This window comes from Pleurodeles waltl, chromosome 3_1, assembly GCF_031143425.1.
Source record: "Pleurodeles waltl isolate 20211129_DDA chromosome 3_1, aPleWal1.hap1.20221129, whole genome shotgun sequence".
In the NCBI taxonomy this organism is placed as follows: Eukaryota; Metazoa; Chordata; class Amphibia; order Caudata; family Salamandridae; genus Pleurodeles; species Pleurodeles waltl.
The window spans coordinates 1548525471-1548547143 of record NC_090440.1 but is presented as its reverse complement, the minus strand read 5'-3'; the positions used below and the strand labels follow the sequence as shown (position 1 = coordinate 1548547143).

Sequence of the window (21673 nt, the reverse complement as noted above, 5' to 3'; positions counted from 1 at the left end):
CGACTCCTTCAGCACCAGCGTGTTTATTTCAAAAGCTTACGCGTTTCAGAGCCCCTGCTCCTTGTTCACAGGTTGTATGCGTGCCATATTTCTTTTGCTACCTAAATAACCCTGTCTTCTACACTCTCTCAAACGACATAAACAATGGACTAAAGAAATTAAGGATTCTAAACATAAACATTTCGGCCATCTTTAAATAGACTACAACTGCATTGTTTTCACTTCCCAGTTTGTAAATAGTTCGCAATAATCAATCTTTTAATTTCTCATGCTGCTTTCTTAAATAAAAAAATGTATTTGTTTGTATATATATGAAATACAACTATGGAGCTTTTAACAAACATGCTCTAATTTTGTAATACACCTACTCACATTAATCTTCTATCTCCCTGTTAATCACCATAATGCACAATTTGTACAATTTAACAGCAGCAAGGAATGAGCTTCATACTAAATGTCTAAATTCAATACAGACTTGCAATATGTAATGTTCAATAAGTGCATAAAGAAATTTAAAAAAAATCTTAATTACAAATCTCCATCACAAATTCGATCTCACGCTATCTTGGCCCATTCATCAAATACAATGGCTCTTTTGCTTTTTAGTTCTGTTGCCACGATGTCACCCTACTGAATTAAAAAAATATATATAATAATCCAATTTGGAATTATTAACTCTTCAATGAAAACACAACCCCACAAATTGTTCATGATATTTACCTACATCTGTGAAAAAAAAACATTTTTGCTTCTTTACAAAGACCAATAATAGCTATAACTGCCAGCTGATAAGCATAAGAATAAATTAATTGTTCTATACTAACCCAGATGTACTGCTAACTCCTCACTAAGGTTATAACCCCTGGATGCATTGTTCTGTACTTAATGATATATTTTGACTCTAGTCTCCTGAGTTTTTGTTCTCGATTCCCACCTCTCACAAGGCTAGGAATATTATCCAGTACACAAAAGTTGAGTAGATTACCATTCTTGTCATGATACTGAGCAAAGTGTCTTGCTATTGGGTATTTTTTATCCTCTCTAGTTATAGCTCTCATATGTTCCAACACTCGCTTCTTTGCTTTATGGATAGCACTACCAATGTAACATTTGTTGCAGGGACATTTCAAAGCATAAATGCAAAATTCTGTATTGCAATTCAAATGTTTACTTATTGTGAAAGGTCAAGTCTGTTGAGATAACTGAATTAGTTTGCAGCTTTCGCTTCCACTACAGGCCTTACAGGATCGACAGATATGCACTTAATGGATGATAGGAGTTGGATCAATGATCCGATCGCTAATCTAGAAGAGGAAGGTCTAGAAACTGATCTGGACAGTGAGACAACACACATTTTTAAACCAAAATCAATATTGTGTCCCCAAGTAACTAATGCACCCATTGAGATATTTGAGAGATGTATGATAAGGGAATTTCAATAGATTGAAAGAAAGAGAAAATTTAGTCACCAACATTTGAACAGGGAGCAACTTGAAGCTCTGAAAGAATTAAGGAAGAATGAGAACATAGTCATCAAACAATCAGACAAAGGGGGTAATGTGGTGATTGGCCATTGGATAAATACCTGGAGGAAGGTTTGAGACAACTGAATGACACGAAACAGTATGAAACTACCACTTGACAAAAGTATTTTATAGCAAATAAGGAATATTTGGATAAATTACAAACGTGAAGTGATGAGAAAATCATTGCAAAAAATGAATATTTGTTCCTGAAATGTGATTTTCCTAAACTCCTGGTGTTATATCTTTTGCCCAAGTTACCCAAAAGCTCAGTTAATCCACCAGGCAGACCGATTGTTTCATTTAGAGGCAGTTTGCTAGAGAACGCTTCTAAATCTTTTGACTTTTTCCTTCGACCGTTTGTTGAATCTTTACCCTCCTATACCAAAGATACTGCCGATTTTTTTAAGAAAGATAAATGGCATCTTGTGGGATGAAATTTTTTTATTGCTTAGTCTAGATGTAGAGAGTTTGTACCTGTGTATCCCGCATAATTTAGGCATCAGAGCAAGTAAGTGTTTTTTGAGAGCAAGATCAAATTCGTTTTTACAGCACACTGACATGTTACTGCAGATGATGTGGACATGTCTTACGAATACTTTCTTCATGTTTAATAAGCAAATCTATTGACACACAAGGGGCAGCAATGGGTACTTTCTTTGCCCCTAGCTATGCAGGACTTTTCCTGGGATGGTGGGAGGAGCAGGTAGTATAACAATCGTCGGTTTGACAAGCATGCTGTCCTTTGGGTCCGTTATATCGATAATATTTTCTGTATTTGGAATGGCAGTGAAAATGAGGCACTTGATTTTGTCAAACAACTAAATGACAATCAGTTGAATTTAAAATCTACAGCTCATGTACATCATTCTGAAATAGAATTCTTAGATTTGAAATTGGAGGTCAGGAATATGAGACTAGTGAGCACATTGTTTCGTAAGAAAACAGCTAGAAACAGCTTGCTTTATGCAAGAAGCTGTCATCCTACTAATCTCATATGGAGCATTCCTTATGGAGAATTATTGAGAGCCAGAAGAAATGGCAATGATGAGAAAGATTTTTTGCTTGAAGCACAATCATGAGTAGGAGATTTCGTGAGGCGGTTACCTGCTGAATCTCACTGGGAACACTTTTAAGAAAGAGTTGTCGATGGACCGTGAGAAATTATTAATATCTCGGGCGAAGCCAAGTGTTGAGGAAACTCAACCTATAAGATTTATTACAACCTATCATGATCAAGCATGGGAAGTAAGACGTAGTCTAAATACATACTGGGACATATTAAGAACTGAGGAGAAGTTGGCAGAGGCTATCGGGAAAAGACCCCAGTTTACCTTTAGGAAATGTGCCTCTCAAAGATAAATTGTGTACTAATGTTTTGGACCTTCAAAAAAGTTGCAGCCAGACATCAATACAAGGTTTTTATATCTGTGGATCTTGTAAGGCCTGTAGTGGAAACTAAAGCTGCAGACTGATTCAGTTATCTCAACAGACTCGACCTATCACAGTAAGTAAACATTTGAATTGCAATACAGAGTTCGATGGCATGTGTAGCTGCAGATACACATGCTGTGCACATCCCACCATCTAGTGTTGGGCTCGGAGTGTTACAAGTTGTTTTTCTTCGAAGAAGTCTTTTCGAGTCACGAGATCGAGGGACTCCTCCCATTTCGGCTCCACTGCGCTTGGGCGTTGCCTCCATCTTAGATTGTTTTTTTTCCGCCATCGGGTTCGAACGTGTTCCTTTTCGCTCCGGGTTTCGGGTTGGAATGTTAGTTAGAATCTCGGAAAAATCGTCGGTATTGTTTGCGTTCGGTATCGGGTTAGTTATAACAGATCAACACCGACTTTTGAAGAGCTCCGGTGACCCTTCGGGGTTTTTTCGATCCCCCGTCCTGGCCTGGTCGGCCCGGCCACGTGTCTCTTCAAGGCTGATGGAACGGACCCCATTCCGCTTCTGCCCAAAATGCCATAACAAGTATCCATATACAGATCAGCATCTGGTCTGTAACTTGTGTTTGTCGCCAGAACACAAGGAAGATACTTGTGAAGCCTGTCGAGCGTTTCGGTCCAGGAAGACATTAAGAGACCGAAGAGCAAGAAGACTGCAGATGGCGTCGGCGCCGACAGGACAAGAGCGTTTCGAGGAGGAAGAAGAAACCTTCTCCATCCAGGAATCGGACTCGGACGAGTTCGAACCCGAAGAAACACCGAAAACCGTGAGTAAGACGTCGAAACATAAAACTCACGAGAAGACCACAAAAGCCCAGGGGACGCCACCCCCAACAGGCCATGGCTTAACCCAAAAAATAGGTGACCGAACATCAGCACCTAAAAAGGGCACGCTGGTGTCGAAGTCATCCGACTCCGGTCGAGATACCGCCACACAGCAATCTCTGGCCCGAGATAGTGGCTCTGAGCAAGTTCGCACCGAGACAGCGGCACCGAAATGAGTCGGCACAGAGAGACAACAACGCCAAAAATAAAAAAGGTTTCGTCAGAACCGAAAAAAAGTAGCCGAAAAGGTTTTGATACCGAAACATCCGGCCTCGGAACCGAAATCAAGTTCCTACACAGAGGAACAAGGAATGTCCTCACAAATGAAAATACATAGATTTGGACAGGAATTGGAGACAATGGAGCCAGACTACACCCAAAGAAGGCTCCACATCCAAAAAGAAACGGGGCAGATCAGCACTCTCCTTCCTATTAGAATGAAACGCAAACTTGTCTTCCAGGAGAAAGACAAGCAGCCACAGGCAAAGGTGGCTAAACAAGTAAGCCCGCCACCGTCTCCACAACGCTCGCCGCAACCATCACCGGTAGCCACTCCACCTATGATGCAATCCCCGACTCATACAGGGATGAGTCAAGATGACCCTGACGCGTGGGATCTTTATGATGCGCCAGTGTCAGATAATAGTCCTGACTGTTATCCAGCTAGACCGTCGCCACCAGAAGATAGTACAGCCTACGCACAGGTGGTGTCGAGGGCAGCGGCATTTCATAATGTCAGCCTGCATGCAGAGCCCATTGAAGACGACTTTCTATTTAATACACTGTCGTCCACACACAGCCAGTACCAGAGTCTCCCCATGCTACCTGGAATGCTAAAACACTCCAAACAAGTGTTTGAGGAGCCTGTAAAAGGAAGGGCCATTACTCCAAGAGTGGAGAAAAAATATAAACCGCCACCAACAGACCCCGTGTACATCACACAACAGCTAACACCGGACTCAGTTGTAGTAGGGGCAGCTCGCAAGAGAGCGAACTCACGTACTTCAGGAGATGCACCACCTCCAGATAAAGAAAGTCGAAAATTCGACGCAGCAGGGAAAAAGGTGGCAGCACAGGCAGCAAACCAGTGGCGTATTGCAAACTCACAGGCTTTGTTGGCCAGATACGATGGGGCTCATTGGGACGAAATGCAACACTTTATAGAATATTTGCCCAAGGAGTTCCAGAAGAGAGCACAGCAAGTAGTAGAAGGACAGAGTACCTCCAACAATCAGATACGGTCAGCAATTGATGCAGCAGACACAGCTGCTAGAACTGTCAACACAGCAGTGACAATAAGGAGACATGCATGGCTGCGTACATCAGGTATTAAACCAGAAATACAGCAAGCTGTGCTGAATATGCCATTTAACGGACAGCAGTTGTTTGGGCCGGAGGTGGACACTGCTATCGAAAAACTTAAGAAAGACACTGATACGGCCAAAGCCATGGGCGCACTCTACTCCCCACAGAGCAGAGGCACATTTAGAAAAACACAGTTTCGAGGGCAAAGCACAGAACCCACAACCTCACAAACAAGGCCCACTTATCAGAGCCAATATCTGCGGGGAAGTTTTTCGGGGACAATATAGAGGGGGACAGTTACAAAAAAGTAGAGGGAAGTTCCAAAGTCCCAAAACTCCACAAAACAAACAGTGACTTACACGTCACAAATCCCCAACACGTAACACCTGTGGGGGGGAGACTAACCAAGTTCTACAAAGAATGGGAGGAAATAACAACAGATACTTGGGTATTAGCAATTATCCAGCATGGTTATTGCATAGAATTTCTCAATTTCCCTCCAAATGTCCTACCGAAAACACACAATATGTCAAAACAACACATAGACCTTCTACAACTGGAAGTACAAGCGTTGTTACAAAAAGAAGCAATAGAATTAGCACCAGTTCATCAGAAAGGAACAGGAGTTTACTCTCTGTACTTTCTCATACCCAAAAAGGACAAAACTCTAAGACCTATATTAGATCTCAGAACGTTAAACACCTACATCAAATCAGATCACTTTCACATGGTGACATTACAGGATGTAATCCCATTGCTCAAACAGCAAGACTACATGACAACACTAGACCTAAAGGATGCATACTTCCATATACCGATACATCCTTCACACAGAAAGTACCTAAGGTTTGTATTCCAAGGGGTACATTACCAATTTAAGGTGTTGCCATTTGGGATAACAACTGCGCCAAGAGTTTTTACAAAATGCCTGGCAGTGGTAGCTGCGCATATCAGAAGACAGCAAATACACGTGTTCCCATACCTAGACGATTGGCTAATCAAAACCAACACGCAAAAAAGGTGTTTACAACACACAAAGTATATTATCGACACACTCCACAAACTAGGTTTCTCAATCAACTACACAAAGTCGCACATTCAGCCGTGCCAAACACAGCAATACTTAGGGGCGACAATCGACACAACAAAAGGGGTTGCCACTCCAAGTCCACAAAGGGTACAAGCTTTTCACAAGGTAATACAGGTCATGTATCCAGAACAAAAAATACAGGTCAAGATGGTAATGAAACTACTAGGCATGATGTCCTCATGCATAGCCATTTTCCCAAACGCCAGATTGTACATGCGGCCCTTACAACAGTGCCTAGCATCACAGTGGTCACAGGCACAGGGTCAACTTCTAGATCTAGTGTTGATAGACCGCCAAACATACACCTCGCTTCTATGGTGGAACAACATAAACTTAAACCAACTACGGCCTTTCCAAGACCCAGTGCCTCAATACGTAATAACTACGGATACCTCCATGATAGGATGGGGAGCTCATCTCAATCAACACAGCATCCAGGGACAATGGGACACTCAGCAAAGACAATTTCACATAAATCACTTAGAACTACTGGCAGTATTTCTAGCGCCAAAAGCATTTCAACCCATAATAAGCCAAAAACACATCCTTGTCAAAACAGACAACATGACAACGATGTATTATCTAAACAAACAAGGAGGAACACACTCAACTCAGTTGTGTCTTCTAGCACGTAAAATATGGTATTGGGCGATTCACAACCACATTCGCCTAATAGCACAGTTTATTCCAGGGATTCAGTATCAGTTAGCAGACAATCTTTCTCGGGATCATCAACAGATCCACGAATGGGAGATTCACCCCGAAATACTAAACACTTACTTCCAAAGATGGGGAACACCACAAATAGACCTATTTGCAACAAAAAGCGCAAAATGCCAAAACTTTGCATCCAGATACCCACAAGATCAGTCTCAGGGCAATGCGTTATGGATGAGTTGGTCAGGGATATTGCATACGCTTTTCCCCCTCTCCCACTCCTTCCATATCTAGTAAACAAATTGAGTCAAAACAAACTCAAACTCATACTAATAGCACCAACTTGGGCAAGACAACCTTGGTACACAACACTACTAGACCTCTCAGTAGTGCCTCATGTCAAACTACCAAACAAACCAGATCTGTTAACTCAACACAAACAACAGATCAGACACCCAAATCCAGCATCGCTGAATCTAGCAATTTGACTCCTGAAATCTTAGAATTCGGACACTTAGACCTTACACAAGAATGTATGGAGGTAAAAAAAAACAAGCTACGAAACCAACCACTAGACATTGCTATGCAAATAAGTGGAAAAGATTTGTTTATTATTGCCACAATAATCAAATCCAGCCATTACACGCATCTGCTAAAGACATTGTAAGCTACTTACTACATTTGCAAAAGTCAAAGCTAGCTTTTTCATCCATTAAAATACATCTTACCGCAATTTCAGCTTATCTGCAAATTACACACTCAACTTCATTATTTAGGATACCAGTCATTAAAGCATTTATGGAAGGCCTAAAGAGAATTATACCACCAAGAACACCACCAGTTCCTTCATGGAACCTCAACATTGTCTTAACTCGCCTCATGGGTCCACCCTTCGAACCTATGCACTCATGTGAAATGCAATACTTAACATGGAAGGTTGCATTCATAATTGCTATCACATCTCTAAGAAGAGTAAGTGAGATACAAGCATTTATCATACAAGAACCATTTATTCAAATACACAAGCATAAAGTAGTTCTACGGACAAATCCTAAATTTTTACCAAAAGTCATATCACCGTTCCACTTGAATCAAACAGTAGAATTACCAGTGTTCTTCCCACAGCCAGATTCTGTAGCTGAAAGAGCACTACATACATTAGACAAAGAGCGTTAATGTACTACATTGACAGAACAAAACTAATTCGAAAAACAAAACAATTATTTATTGCTTACCAAAAACCTCATACAGGAAATCCAATTTCTAAACAAGGCATTGCTAGATGGATAGTTAAGTGCATTCAAACCTGTTATCTTAAAGCAAAAAGAGAACTGCCTATTACACCAAAGGCACACTCAACTAGAAAAAAAAGGTGCTACCATGGCCTTTCTAGGAAATATTCCAATGACCGAAATATGTAAGGCAGCTACATGGTCTACGCCTCATACATTTACCAAACACTACTGTGTAGATGTGTTAACGGCACAACAAGCCACAGTAGGTCAAGCAGTACTACGAACATTGTTTCAAACAACTTCAACTCCTACAGGCTGAACCACCGCTTTTGGGGAGATAACTGCTTACTAGTCTATGCACAGCATGTGTATCTGCAGCTACACATGCCATCGAACAGAAAATGTCACTTACCCAGTGTACATCTGTTCGTGGCATTAGTCGCTGCAGATTCACATGCGCCCACCCGCCTCCCTGGGAGCCTGTAGCCGTTTAGAAGTTGATCTTGAACATTTGTAAATTTGTAAATATATTACTTTAAACTACATTATGTACATACATATTCACTCCATTGCATGGGCACTATTTCTAGCATACACAACTCCTACCTCACCCTCTGCGGGGAAAACAGTCTAAGATGGAGTCGACGCCCATGCGCAATGGAGCCGAAATGGGAGGAGTCCCTCGATCTCGTGACTCGAAAAGACTTCTTCGAAGAAAAACAACTTGTAACACTCCGAGCCCAACACTAGATGGCGGGATGTGCACAGCATGTGAATCTGCAGCGACTAATGCCATGAACAGATGTACACTGGGTAAGTGACATTTTCCATATATATATATATATATATATATATATATATATATATATATATATATATATATAAACTGAATGTTCAACAGGTTTTACACCAGGATCTCTATATTTAGTGCACAGTTCAAGATGAAAGTCTGAAAACTTTGCCAATATCTTTTAGCATGTAACTTGCTAATTAATTAAATTTCAGTTATTGCATATGCAGGATTTAGTTTTTTTGTTTTTTAAATGACGTGGCGCCTCCAGGTGTGCACCCTGTGATATTGATATTTTTTGCAGGAGCCGTCTGTCCTGGAAGTGGTGTATGAACAAGGTTGTTCAGCTGTGTCTCGTTGTGAGGTACAGGTCCAGGTATGGGATCTTAGTTTCCCACACAAAGACCTGTGGTTTCCCACTTTTGTTTTAATTTACTAACATCACTGTTCAATTAGAACCTTTTTGGCTGCCTTTTCTTGTATCCTTTGTTTTGTAATGTAAATTTCAAGGCTAATAATCCTTCTCTTAAATGTTAAAAAGATCAATTGTGTGATGCTAAAATCCCAGGCTTATACATTGGATGTGGGGTGGTTTGTCAGAACTTTCACCAGATCTGTCCAGCAAATATTTTGTGAAATCACTTCATAAGCAGTAATTGTTTTTCAATTCTATTTTACACGGATTAGGATTTCGGCCTGGCAGAGGAATTTGCTTCCAAAGCACTTGAACTAAAACCCAATTCCTATGAAGCATATTATGCCAGAGCAAGAGCCAAGAGAAGTAGCAGGTATTTCAACATTCAAGATTGTTATTGGCCATTTCCCTATTGTACAGTTGTTGCCTGTATTTTTTCCAGAGCTAACTTCATAATATTTTGCATAAATTTGCAGCAGTAAGTAGGTTGATCGGTGGCACATGTGCATGCGTACATCTCTCTGATTTGTCATGTGGCCTGGCCTCAGGGCTGGCAGGTGGTTCACTGCAGGCCAGCCAGGCGGTGGCGCAAGGCTTCATTGGTAAAGAAGTGATCTTTATTGCTTTTATAAATAACATAGGAATGCTGATGCTCATAGGTCTTGAGAAGTCATTCCATGGTATTGGCAGACTCGGAGTTTGGATGCATAGAAGCAAAGAAATACATGATTTGATGAGCCCAAAGTGCAGGTCAGTCATAGAGCCAAACAGTGTTGGCAAGGTAGGATGATTAAATATTAATTGTGGTGAGTGCAAAGGTGAGGCATAATCAGCCATCTTGCTCTTTGGTTGTTCTGTAAGGTGGGCATGGACTGGGAGATGCAGAAACTCATGTGTTTGGGTGAACCTACAGACAATCCAACAGGGTGCTGTTATGGAGTTTAGCTTGTTGATTACAAAAGTATTTCAGAGGAACTTGTTTGAGTGGAACCAGCGATTGAGGAGTTGAAAGCGGTGTGTCTCATGGTAGTGTATTTTGCCAATCAACTCTGTGATAACTGGCTTAACATGCTGTTCAGCATGGAGAGATAGAGTACTCTTGGTAACAAGGGCAAATAGAGGCTTTCTGTGCCACTAAGCGATAGGAAACTCAGTTATACAGTGGCAAAGTAGGTGGCAGTTGAATGAAGGAAAACAAAATAGCCACTCATGTTGGGGGTAATTGAAGTTTCCCCTGGAGTCTAAGGCTGACAGGCCTCCATGAGATGCATTTTCACATTTGGGAGTGGTACTTCACCTGACAAACCAAAAATTGCATTTAACGACCCCCGCCAGAACGGAACCAGCACCGGCTGTGACCACATTGATGGCAACAATACTTATTTGTAAGTATTTGTAAAACACAAACTTATCTTCCATATTGCCTTGGGAGAATGTGTGCTCATCTGGTGGCAAAGTGTTCCTCCCATCTCTCATCAAACCCATATCAGCAAAGAATTACCTTTAAAACAGGGCATGAGGCTCATACCTTTATGTTAGTAACAGATTGAACTAGCTAAATTAACCACAGAATATACATCTCTACCATGTGTTCGACTGCCTTGTATGCCATTAATACAACCTGTTTTTCCTCTTAAGAGAACCACATTATTGTCCAAAAATGCTTGTTAAGCAAAAGTAGTTCATTTGATCTGATAGAGACTTGTAGTTGCGGCCCCTAAATCTCATGGCGGCCTGGCACTCGACTCCGCGTAGGTCTCGATCTCGCTCGAGATCGGTCGCTGAGTCATCACCACTTCAAAATCCTTGGTTCTAGGTAAGAAGTCGAAGAAGTTCCATCGCTCTCCGACTTCACCCTGTCGCTCGGCCGACGCAACGCCTGAAGAGCGTCCATGCACAAGGCTTCCGTCCTCGGAGCCTGTGTCTGGGTCGGCTCCACGCTTCCCCGAGTTTCCCAGAGCCGGCGCGACCCCCGCCGAGCTTAAAGAGTTTCTTGAGGCCATGCTCCTCATCTTTGGGCAGTCCGACCCCGATACGGCGCCTTTGGGCCAAAGGGGTTCGGCTGAGGGTCCTTTAGGTTCCACACCGGCGGCTTTGGCTCCGGCCACCGAGGTCATCTCCAGATCCGCACCAACGGCAGTCGCACCCTTGAAACCTTCCCCGGCGCCGGGTTGTTTGTCGAGGCTCCCGACGTCAGTAGTGCCACTATCGACGTCGACACAATTCTTATCCCCGACGACTCTGAGTTGGAGCGGCGTCAGCCGACGCCGCCTTCGACTTTGATGGGGCCTATTCGCCCCAGGTCTGATTTGGACCCTTTTTCTCATTGGTACGAATATGGGGAGGGATTGGAGGGGTTCCTCTTATGAATACCAGGATGACCCTTCTATGGACTGGGCTCAGGAATTGGGCGAAGCCAGTGGTCTGGATACTTCTCCTGACGCTGGCATGGTGTCTCCTCCTACCCTGGCTACGGTGGAGGTCGCAACTTATAGTATGGTGGTCAGTAGGGCAGCTGAGGTCTTTGGTCTCCCACTGTTGAGGTCAGGTCAAATCTCCTGACGGAGGTGCTTCAGCCTGGGTATTCTACTTCAGAACCCCTTTTGCCATTTAATGAAGCCCTCACCAATGCCCTTTTGGGTACCTGGTCCAAACCCAACACAGAGGCTCCTGTGAATAGGACTATCGCACGCTGCCGTCGGCCCTCTCCGCATGACCCTAAATTCCTGTCCCAGTACCCCACGCCTGAGAGTCTTGTTATCCAGGCTTCCTCTTCTTGAGGCGCATTCCCTTCCGCACCCCCGGATGGGGAATCCAAAAGGCTGGAACAGTTTGGCAAGAAGTTGTTTTCTTCCTCCAGTCTTGCCCTGTGGTCTGTGAACGCTGCATGCCTTTTGGGCCTTTATACCCACTCTTTGTGGGATACGGTTGTGCAGGTCTTCCCGCAGATACCGGAGGAGGCCCGTGCTATTGTCTCCCAAGCTGTGAACGATGGGAGAGATGTGGCAAAGTTCACAATCCGTTGTGGGCTGGACACGACCGACTCTCTGGGCAGATCGATTGCTACGACGGTGGTCTTACGACGCAACGCTTGGTTGTGTGCTCCTGGTTTTTCTGGGGATGTCCAGCAGTCACTCATGGACATGCCCTTTGATGGCTCACTTCTCTTCAGAGACAAAGCAGACTTGGCCTTGGAAAGATTCAAGGATTCCCGGGCTACGGCTCGGTCCCTCGGTCTTTCCTCTGCCCCTCGCCTGCCACAGTCCACTTTTCGTCCCATTCGTGGCCACGTAAAGGGCTCCCTGTCGCGTCCTCCACCGAGCCACTGTGCCGCCCACGCTGTTCAGCCTCTGCGTGGCCGGGGACTTGGAATTCCACATGGCCATGGGACAGGGAACCAGAGGTCTGCCCAGTCCACCTCTGCCACCGCTGCAGCCTCCAAACCCTCCTAGTCCGTCCCCTCACTCCCGTCCAGTTGGTGGCAGGATTTGCCATCACCTGCCCAACTGGGAAACCATCACCACAGACAGGTGGGTTTTGCAGATAGTTCAAAAGGGCTACTCCCTCCCATTCGAATCTGCTCCACCAACCATGCCACCATCCTTCAGTCACCTTCCAGAGGATCATTTGGTGCTTCTCCGCCAGGAGTCGCAGCTATCTTGGCCAAGGGAGTTATAGAAAAGGTCCCTGTGCCAGAAGTAGGTTGTGGTTGTTATTCCTGCTACTTTCTGATACCAAAAAAGGATAAGGGCTTACGTTCTATCCTAGACCTTCGGGACCTAAACTACTTCCTCAAGAAGGATAAAATTCAAAATGCTTACCCTGACTTAGGTTCTGTCTGCCTTGGACCCAGGAGACTGGATGGTAGCGTTGGACTTGCAGGACGCTTATTTACACATCCCCATCCTGCCTACCCACAGACGATTCCCGGTAGGTCACGAGCACTTTCAGCTTACCGTGCTCGGCATTACCAGCGCCCCTCGGGTGTTCATGAAAGTGATGGTGGTGGTTGCAGCTCATCTGCGCAGGTTAGGGGTCTCAGTCTTACCGCTACCTTGACAAATGGCTGTTGACGGCGGAATCGCCCCAGAAAGTAGTCTTCCACCTTCAGACTACGGCGAACCTCTTGCACACGCTGGGGTTAACTATAAAGGTGCCGAAGCCACACATGACTCCCTCTCAGACACTTCCTTTCATCAGAGCGGTTCTGGACACAGTGCAGTTTCGGGCTTATCCTCCCGAAAAGCGAGTCGAATACATTCAGGCTATGATTCCAATCTTTCAGCCTCGGTCTTGGGTTTCGGTGAGACTGACTCTGAGGGTGCTAAGCCTCATGGCCTCCTGCATCCTGCTAGTAACACATGCCAGATGGCATATGCTGGCTCTACAGTGGGACCTGAAGTTCCAGTGGGCGCAGCATCAGGGGAATCTCTCCGACATTGTCCAGATCTCGGAGGGGACTGCGAAAGACCTGCGATGGTGGCTATTGAATCCGCATTGGGTCCACAGCAGATCTCTCTCCCTTCCCCAACCAGATCTCTCTATAGTGACAGATGCGTCACTTCTGGGTTGGGGCGGCCACATGGGGGAGGCGGAGATCAGAGGACTCTGGTCTCCGGCCGAGTCTGGGCTCCATATCAATCTTCTGGAGCTCCGGACAATCAAGCTTGCGTTGAAAGCATTCCTTTCCTCTCTCAAAGGGAAAGTGGTGCAGATGCTCACGAACAAAATTACTGCCATGTGGTACAGCAACAAACAGAGCGGAGAAGGGTCCTGGACCCTTTGTCAGGAGGCACTGCGCCTCTGGACATGGCTGGAACATCAGGGCATTACCCTGATGGATCAACATCTGGGGGGCTCTCTCAACGCCAGAGCAGATGACCTCAGCTGTCGATGCACAGCCGATCATGAATGGGGGTCTCCATCCGGAGGTGGAGCAAGGTCTCTTTCAGCAGTGGGGAGAGCCTTGGTTAGATCTGTTCACCTCCGCAGAGAACGCTCAATGTCAGCTGTTTTGCGCTTTGGATTTTCCAAGGCGGCACTCGCTCGGAGACGCTTTTCGTCTCGAGTGGAACTCTGGCCTCCTTTCAACCTATACCTCTTCTGCCCAGAGTTCTCAAGCAAGAAAATCAGAAACGAACAGGCCCAATTCATCTTGGTGGCTTTGGACTGGGCACGGAGGGTGTGGTATCCAGAGCTATTGAGCATGTCCATCGATCCTCCACTCAGACTGCCTCTTCGGGCAGATCTTCTCTCGCAGCAACAGGGGACGGTTCTTCACCCAAACCTGTCCAGCCTCGGCCTTCATGTGCGGAGATTGAGCGGTGACAGTTGACGCCTTTTGCCCTTCCACCCGAAGTCTGCAATGTTATCTTGGCAGCCAGGCGTCCATCAACCAAAACTGTATACGCCTGTCGTTGGAATAAATTTGTGGCATGGTGTAAGAACAAATCTGTTGATCCCCTTTCTTCCCCTCTGTCTGAGGTTATTCTGTTCATTCTTTCTTTGGCCCAGCAGGGCTCTGCTTTGGGCACCCTTAAAGGGTATTTATCTGCCATTTCGGCCTTTCTTAGGCTACCTGATCAGCCCTCACTCTTTAAATCTCCTATTGTGAGTAGATTCCTAAAGGGACTCACCCAATTATTTCCTCCTACTCCATTTATCATGCCTCAGTGGGACCTCAATCTTGTACGTACTTACTTGATGTGTACTCCCTTTGAGCCAATGCATAATTGTCCCTTGTGGCTCCTCACCTTCAAAACTGTCTTTCTTGTTGCAATCACCTGTGCTTGCATGGTGAGTGAGCTTCAGGCCCTTTCCTCAAAGCCTCCATACTTGTCTGTGCACCCAGACAAAGTAGTGTTGTGCACTAAGGCTTCTTTCCTTCCTAAGGTGGTTACACCCTGTAGGAAGTTGGCTCTGTACATACTGTCTCAAAGTAATAGATAGTGTGCACAGAGTCAAAAGATTCCCCTTAGAGGTAAGATAGTGGCAAAAGTAGATAATTCTAATGCTCTATTAGGTGGTAGTGAGGTCGAGCAGTAGGCTTATCAGAGGGTAGTGTTAAGCATTTGTTGTACACACACAGGCAATAAATGAGGAACACACACTCAGACTTAACTGCAGGCCAATATTTTTATATAGAAAAATATCTCTTCTTAATTTATTTTAGAACCACAAGATTCAAGATTTGAAGTGAATACATAAAATGCAAGGCACTCCACACAGGTAAGTAAGGAACTTTGAATTAGAGCAGTAACATATACAGTTTTAGTTAAAATGGCAATAAGCTATTTTAAAAGTGGACACAGTGCAAAAATCAACAGTTCCTGGGGGAGGTAAGTAAGATAAAGTTTCTGAGGTAAGTAAAGCACTTACAAGTTCAGTTTCCTGGGCATAGGCAGCCTACCGATGGGGGTTCAAGGCAACCCCAAAGTCACTGCACCAGCAACAAAGGCGGTCAGGTGCAGAGGTTAAAGGAGGGCCCAAAACACATAGGGTCCTATGGCGAACAGGGGTGCTCCGGTTCCAGTCTCACAACAGGTAAGTACCTGCTTCTTTGGAGGGTACCGGGGGGGTTTGTAGAGCACTGGGGGGACACGAGTAGGCACACAAAACACCCCCTCAGCGGCACAGGGGCGGCCGGGTGCAGTGTGCTTAGCAGGCATTGGGTTTTCAATAGGAATCATTGGAGGGACCTGGGGGTCACTCTAGCGATGCAGGCAGGGCACAGGGGGGCTTCTCGGGCCAGCCACTGACTGGGCTAGGCAGAGTGTTGCCTGATGGTCACTCCTGCACTAGAGTTCGGTTCCTTCTGGTCTTGGGGCTGCGGGTGCAGTGCTTGGTCCAGGCGTCGGATTCTTTGTTCCAGGCAGTCGCGGTCAGGGGGAGCCTCTGGATCCTCTCTGCATGCGTCGCTGTGGGGTGCAGGGGGGTCGTCACAGATTACTCACGAGGTTGCAGTCTCCTGGGAGTCCTCTCTGCAGTGTTGGTTCTCTAGAGCTCGAGCCGGGGGCATCGGGTGCAGTGTGAAGTCTCACGCTGTCGGCGGAAAGAGTGAGTTCTTAGAAAGTTGTTAGAAAGTTGTTTCTTGGTCCTTCGGTTTCAGGGCAGTCCTCTGAGGCTTCAGAGGTTTATGGTCCCAGTCTTATGCGTCGCTGTGCAGGTTCTTTGAGTCTGGAGACAGGCCAGTAGAGCTAGGGCCAAGGCAGTTGTTGTCTCCGTCGTCTCTGCAGGGATTTTCAGGTCAGCAGCCCTTCTTCTTTGTGTAGGTTGCAGGAATCAGATTTCCTTGGTTCTGGGTCGCCCCTAAATACTAGATTTAGGGGTGTGTTTAGGTCAGGAGGGCAGTAGCCAATGGCTATTGCCTTGGAGGATGGCTACACCCTCTTTGTGCCTCCTCCCTGAGGGGAGGGTGGCACATCCCTAATCCTATTGGGGGAATCCTTCAATGTCAATATGGAGGATTTCTGAAGGCAGGGGCCACCTCAGCTATGGACACCAAAGGGGCTGTCTTGACTGGTGAGTGACTCCTCCTTGTTTTTCTCATTGTTTTTCTCATTATCTTCTCCAGCCTTGCTGCCAAAAGTGGGGGCAGTGGCCGGAGGGGCGACATCTCCACTAGCTGGGATGCCCTGGGGTGCTGTAACAAAAGGCATGAACATTTGAGGCTCACCGCCAGGTGTTACAGTTCCTGCAGGGGGAGGTGAGAAGCACCTCCACCCAGTACAGGCTTTGTTCCTGGCCACAGAGTGACAAAGGCACTCTCCCCATGTGGCCAGAAACTTGGCTGGTTGTGGCAGGCTTGCAGAAACTGGTCAGCCTAGCACTAGGAGTCGGACTGGTATTCAGGGGCATCTCTGAGATGCCCTCTGGGTGCATTTTACAATAAATCCCACACTGGCATCAGTGTGCATTTATTGTGCTGAGAAGTTTGATACCAAACTTCCCAGATTTCAGTGTAGCCATTATGGAAAAGTGGAGTTCATGTTTGACAAACTCCCAGACCATATACTCTTTATGGCTACCCTTCACTTACAAAGTCTAAGGTTTTGCTTAGACACTGTAGGGGTAAAGTAGAGATGCACAGGCCAGCCTCCCTGTTGGTCAATTGTGCAGACAAGCTGTTCTGATTCTAATTTTTTTCCGAAAAGTTTTCAGGTGTAGCTCCAATGAATTACTTGGTGTATTAGGTCACATGCCCAGGGGTATGTCTGACAGTTACAAGAGGACTTAAAGTCAGAGGTCCCCAGATCTGCTGCACTGATCGCCAATTATGTAGACTGGCCATGCTATAACAAATGGTCTGGAGCCTAAATATAGTAACCATTAGCAACACAAACTAAGGTAAGTAAGTTGTCGGCTGATCCATCATATGCCAAAAGGTGTGGGAGTGTCAAGCTAATGCGCATGTAGCAGTAAAACCCAGTAGTTACAGACTTTCTGAAGCACATATGTTCTACCCATGGCATTGGTGCACTTTGATTCACTCTCCTGGGAACAAACCAAAAGGCCTTAGCATGAGACTTCACCAGTGTGGCCTAAAACATAAGGTTCTCCAAAGCTGAAAGACTAAAGCTGAGTAGGACTTCACCCTTGCTACCCAAATGGCCCTAACTGAGTTCTGTTAAATGTAATTAAATAAACACTTTTGAAACTTATTTTGAAGCAACTATACACAGAATAATGACACCTATGTAGGTGGCAGTGCACAGACCAAGCTTATTCATAGCATACAAATAGATATGTCTAAGAAAACCTAGAGTTGGGATTACAAATATGAAGTCGGCCGCAAAAGGTAATATGTAGTTTTCTGCATATATCAATTTCAAGCGAACACATCTCTGCGGGTAAGGAAACACCCGATCACTCTTTGCAGTCTGAGCAGGACCCAAGCCCAACCATACATAACCAGTGCCTCTCTAGACTGCTCAGGACATTGTTTGAGGCGCACACTCAACAGTTCTAAAGTTATTCGTTAACCACTGTACTCTCACTGGGCTCTTGACACCCTCTACTCGTTCATAAGCCACCACACCCCATCAGTCTTCGCATCCTCAATGGACATAGCCATGTAGACCTGATAGGGCCCTCAGATGGCAAATTGGTAGTATTTCTTGGTAAAAATCTGATTGTGTGTTACAATAGATCACATCCATATGCCAATCCTTGAGGGTTGGGAGTTGCCTGCAAGCCCAGCGCAGTGCTGTTGTACTCATCACAAGTAGCAAGCTGATGGCCAGCAATTGCTGGGAAGCAGCTGGGACATCTGTCGTATCCCAGCAATGCAGGCAAAGGGGTCAGTTCTATGCATGCACCGGTAATCTCCTCAAACTCTGTCAACACTGCTTGCCGGAAGCTCTGCACACCCGGGCAGAATCAGGCCACGTTGGCAAACTCCACCTCCTCTGCAGCACATCTGACACAACAAAAGTTATCACGCAAACCATAGAGGAACAGACAAATAATACATCCTGTTAAGATATTTAAAATGCAGTAACTAATTGCGGGTATTCTAGGAGACCAATTTTACTGCTGAGCAGCAGTAGGTCCACTGTTTCCCACTAATAGCGATACTCTGTTCCCTCTGCCAATCTAAGCGGGCTTTCGTGATGACCTGCTTGCGTGCCTATTTAGTTAATGCGTAAAGTTTTGCGGTGTAGCAATTTGCAGTAAATGTGTTAACGCCTGAAGCTCTGGAGGCTCCAGCCATCCCCTAGAAGGGCGCACATCATGTGACTAGCTCTGAAATAGTGAAATTGAGTGAGGACAGACTGTTCAGTGGACTGTGCACTGACCTGTTACCAGCTATGCTTCACTCCATCCTGACAAATGTCCGCCATAGTCTGCAGACCCACCCCTTCAAGTGCTTCCACTGCCCCGGCTTATGTCCTAGGGGGAACCACATATACCACTGTTCTTCCAACAACCGAAGCCACGAGTAAACTCTTATGTTTAATGGCTCAAGCACTTTGTAGAGCTTTACCTGCTTCTCGAACAGCACATGAAACAGCATAAGCGGAGAGGCAGGGTCCCGCACAGTCCACAATTGTGGCAGGTGATGGAAATTAGGATCTTTCTGACATGGTTGCCCCTACTTTTTGCCTGGTATAAGTGTGTTTTGACTGTAGTACCCTGGGATCCTGCTAACCAGGACCCGAATGTCAGTGTTCGCTCCCTTCAGTTGCTAAGTACTCCTTAGACCCCACAATTGACATACTGGTGTACCCCTGTAAGTCCCTAGTAAATGGCAGTTCTATGCATGCACCGGTAATCTCCTCAAACTCTGTCAACACTGCTTGCCGGAAGCTCTGCACACCCGGGCAGAATCAGGCCACGTTGGCAAACTCCACCTCCTCTGCAGCACATCTGACACAACAAAAGTTATCACGCAACCCATAGAGGAACAGACAAATAATACATCCTGTTAAGATATTTAAAATGCAGCAACTAATTGCGGGTATTCTAGGAGACAAATTTTACTGCTGAGCAGCAGTAGGTCCACTGTTTGCCACTAGTAGCGATACTCGGTTCCCTCTGCCAATCTAAGCGGGCCTTCGTGATGACCTGCTTGCGTGCCTATTTAGTTAATGCGTAAAGTTTTGCGGTGTAGCAATTTGCAGTAAATGTGTTAACGCCTGAAGCTCTGGAGGCTCCAGCCATCCACTAGAGTCCCCGGGCAGAATCAGGCCACGTTGGCAAACTCCACCTCCTCTGCAGCACATCTGACACAACAAAAGTTATCACGCTACCCATAGAGGAACAGACAAATAATACATCCTGTTAAGATATTTAAAATGCAGTAACTAATTGCGGGTATTCTAGGAGACAAATTTTACTGCTGAGCAGCAGTAGGTCCACTGTTTGCCACTAATAGCGATACTCGGTTCCCTCTGCCAATCTAAGCGGGCCTTCGTGATGACCTGCTTGCGTGCCTATTTAGTTAATGCGTAAAGTTTTGCGGTGTAGCAATTTGCAGTAAATGTGTTAACGCCTGAAGCTCTGGAGGCTCCAGCCATCCCCTAGAAGGGCGCACATCATGTGACTAGCTCTGAAATAGTGAAATTGAGTGAGGACAGACTGTTCAGTGGACTGTGCACTGACCTGTTACCAGCTATGCTTCACTCCATCCTGAAAAATGTCCGCCATAGTCTGCAGATCCACCCCTTCAAGTGCTTCCACTGCCCCGGCTTATGTCCTAGGGGGAACCACATATACCACTGTTCTTCCAACAACCGATGCCACGAGTAAACTCTTATGTTTAATGGCTCAAGCACTTTGTAGAGCTTTACCTGCTTCTCGAACAGCACATGAAACAGCATAAGTGGGGAGGCAGTGTCCCGCACAGTCCACAATTGTGGCAGGTGATGGAAATTAGGATCTTTCTGACATGGTTGCCCCTACTTTTTGCCTGGTATAAGTGTGTTTTGACTGTAGTACCCTGGGATCCTGCTAACCAGGACCCGAATGTCAGTGTTCGCTCCCTTCAGTTGCTAAGTACTCCTTACACCCCACAATTGACATACTGGTGTACCCCTGTAAGTCCCTAGTAAATGGCACTTGCATACCCAGGGCATTGGTACACCAGGAGCCCCCCATGCATCTTCTTTGTGCTGCTGAGGCCTCCTCACAACTCCATGTGCCTGCTGCAAGAGGGTCCTCCTGGGGTCTCCATTGATTCCTGCTGGCTCTCCTTCTTGCTAAGGGCTAGCCCAGACTTGTAAAGGCTGAGTCCCTTGGATCCTGTTGGTCCCCACTTCTGCAACCCTCCTTGCAACTCATCTTTTGCATTTGCCAAAGCTTGTTGGTTGTCCTGCTGGCCACTGATTCCTCTGCAGTTCGACAACCAGCATGGGACAGCTCATGGACAAATCCTGGGATCCTTCTGCATCGCCTGGACTCCACAGCTGAATCTTTAAGACCTCCTTCCTGTAGTGAAGTATCCACGAGACTGGCGGGCATTGCCCTCCTGTACCCCCTGGGTGACTTCGGGTGGGTTGGACTCTGTCCCCTCTTTCCACAGGTATCCCTTGTCTGGAACCCACGCCTTGGTTCCACCGGTCTGGTCCATGGGTCACTGTAGCAGCTGGACAGCTGAGGTCTTCGTTGACTTCAATGTGAGATTCAGACACAACTTCACCCTTATGCACCTGGGCTCCCTGGTGTAGGTACTCCACTTCTCTGGGTATCCACGGATGGGGTCACTCTTGAACCTTCCTTGTCCCAACAGGTTTTTTTCTGGGTCCTTTGGGAAGGGTCCTGAAACACAAAAACTCTAAGCATGACTTCCCCATAGTATCCTATGGACACAGCTGGCGAAACCTAGTTACATATCGCTGGTGATTTAGTACTTTCCCGGTCCTGACGATCCTTGGGTGTCAG

The 21673-nt window shown here is 45.9% G+C and overlaps 1 protein-coding gene across 2 annotated transcripts in view; it reads left to right on the top strand.

Moving 5' to 3' along the window:
* TANC1 (tetratricopeptide repeat, ankyrin repeat and coiled-coil containing 1) overlaps positions 1-21673 on the top strand; it is a 736024-nt gene that overhangs the window by 662192 nt on the left and 52159 nt on the right. For both annotated transcript variants that reach the window (XM_069225129.1, XM_069225130.1), the window contains one exon: positions 9565-9665. In XM_069225129.1, the coding sequence (XP_069081230.1) occupies positions 9565-9665 (101 nt within the window). The remainder of the gene's footprint in view (positions 1-9564; positions 9666-21673) is intronic.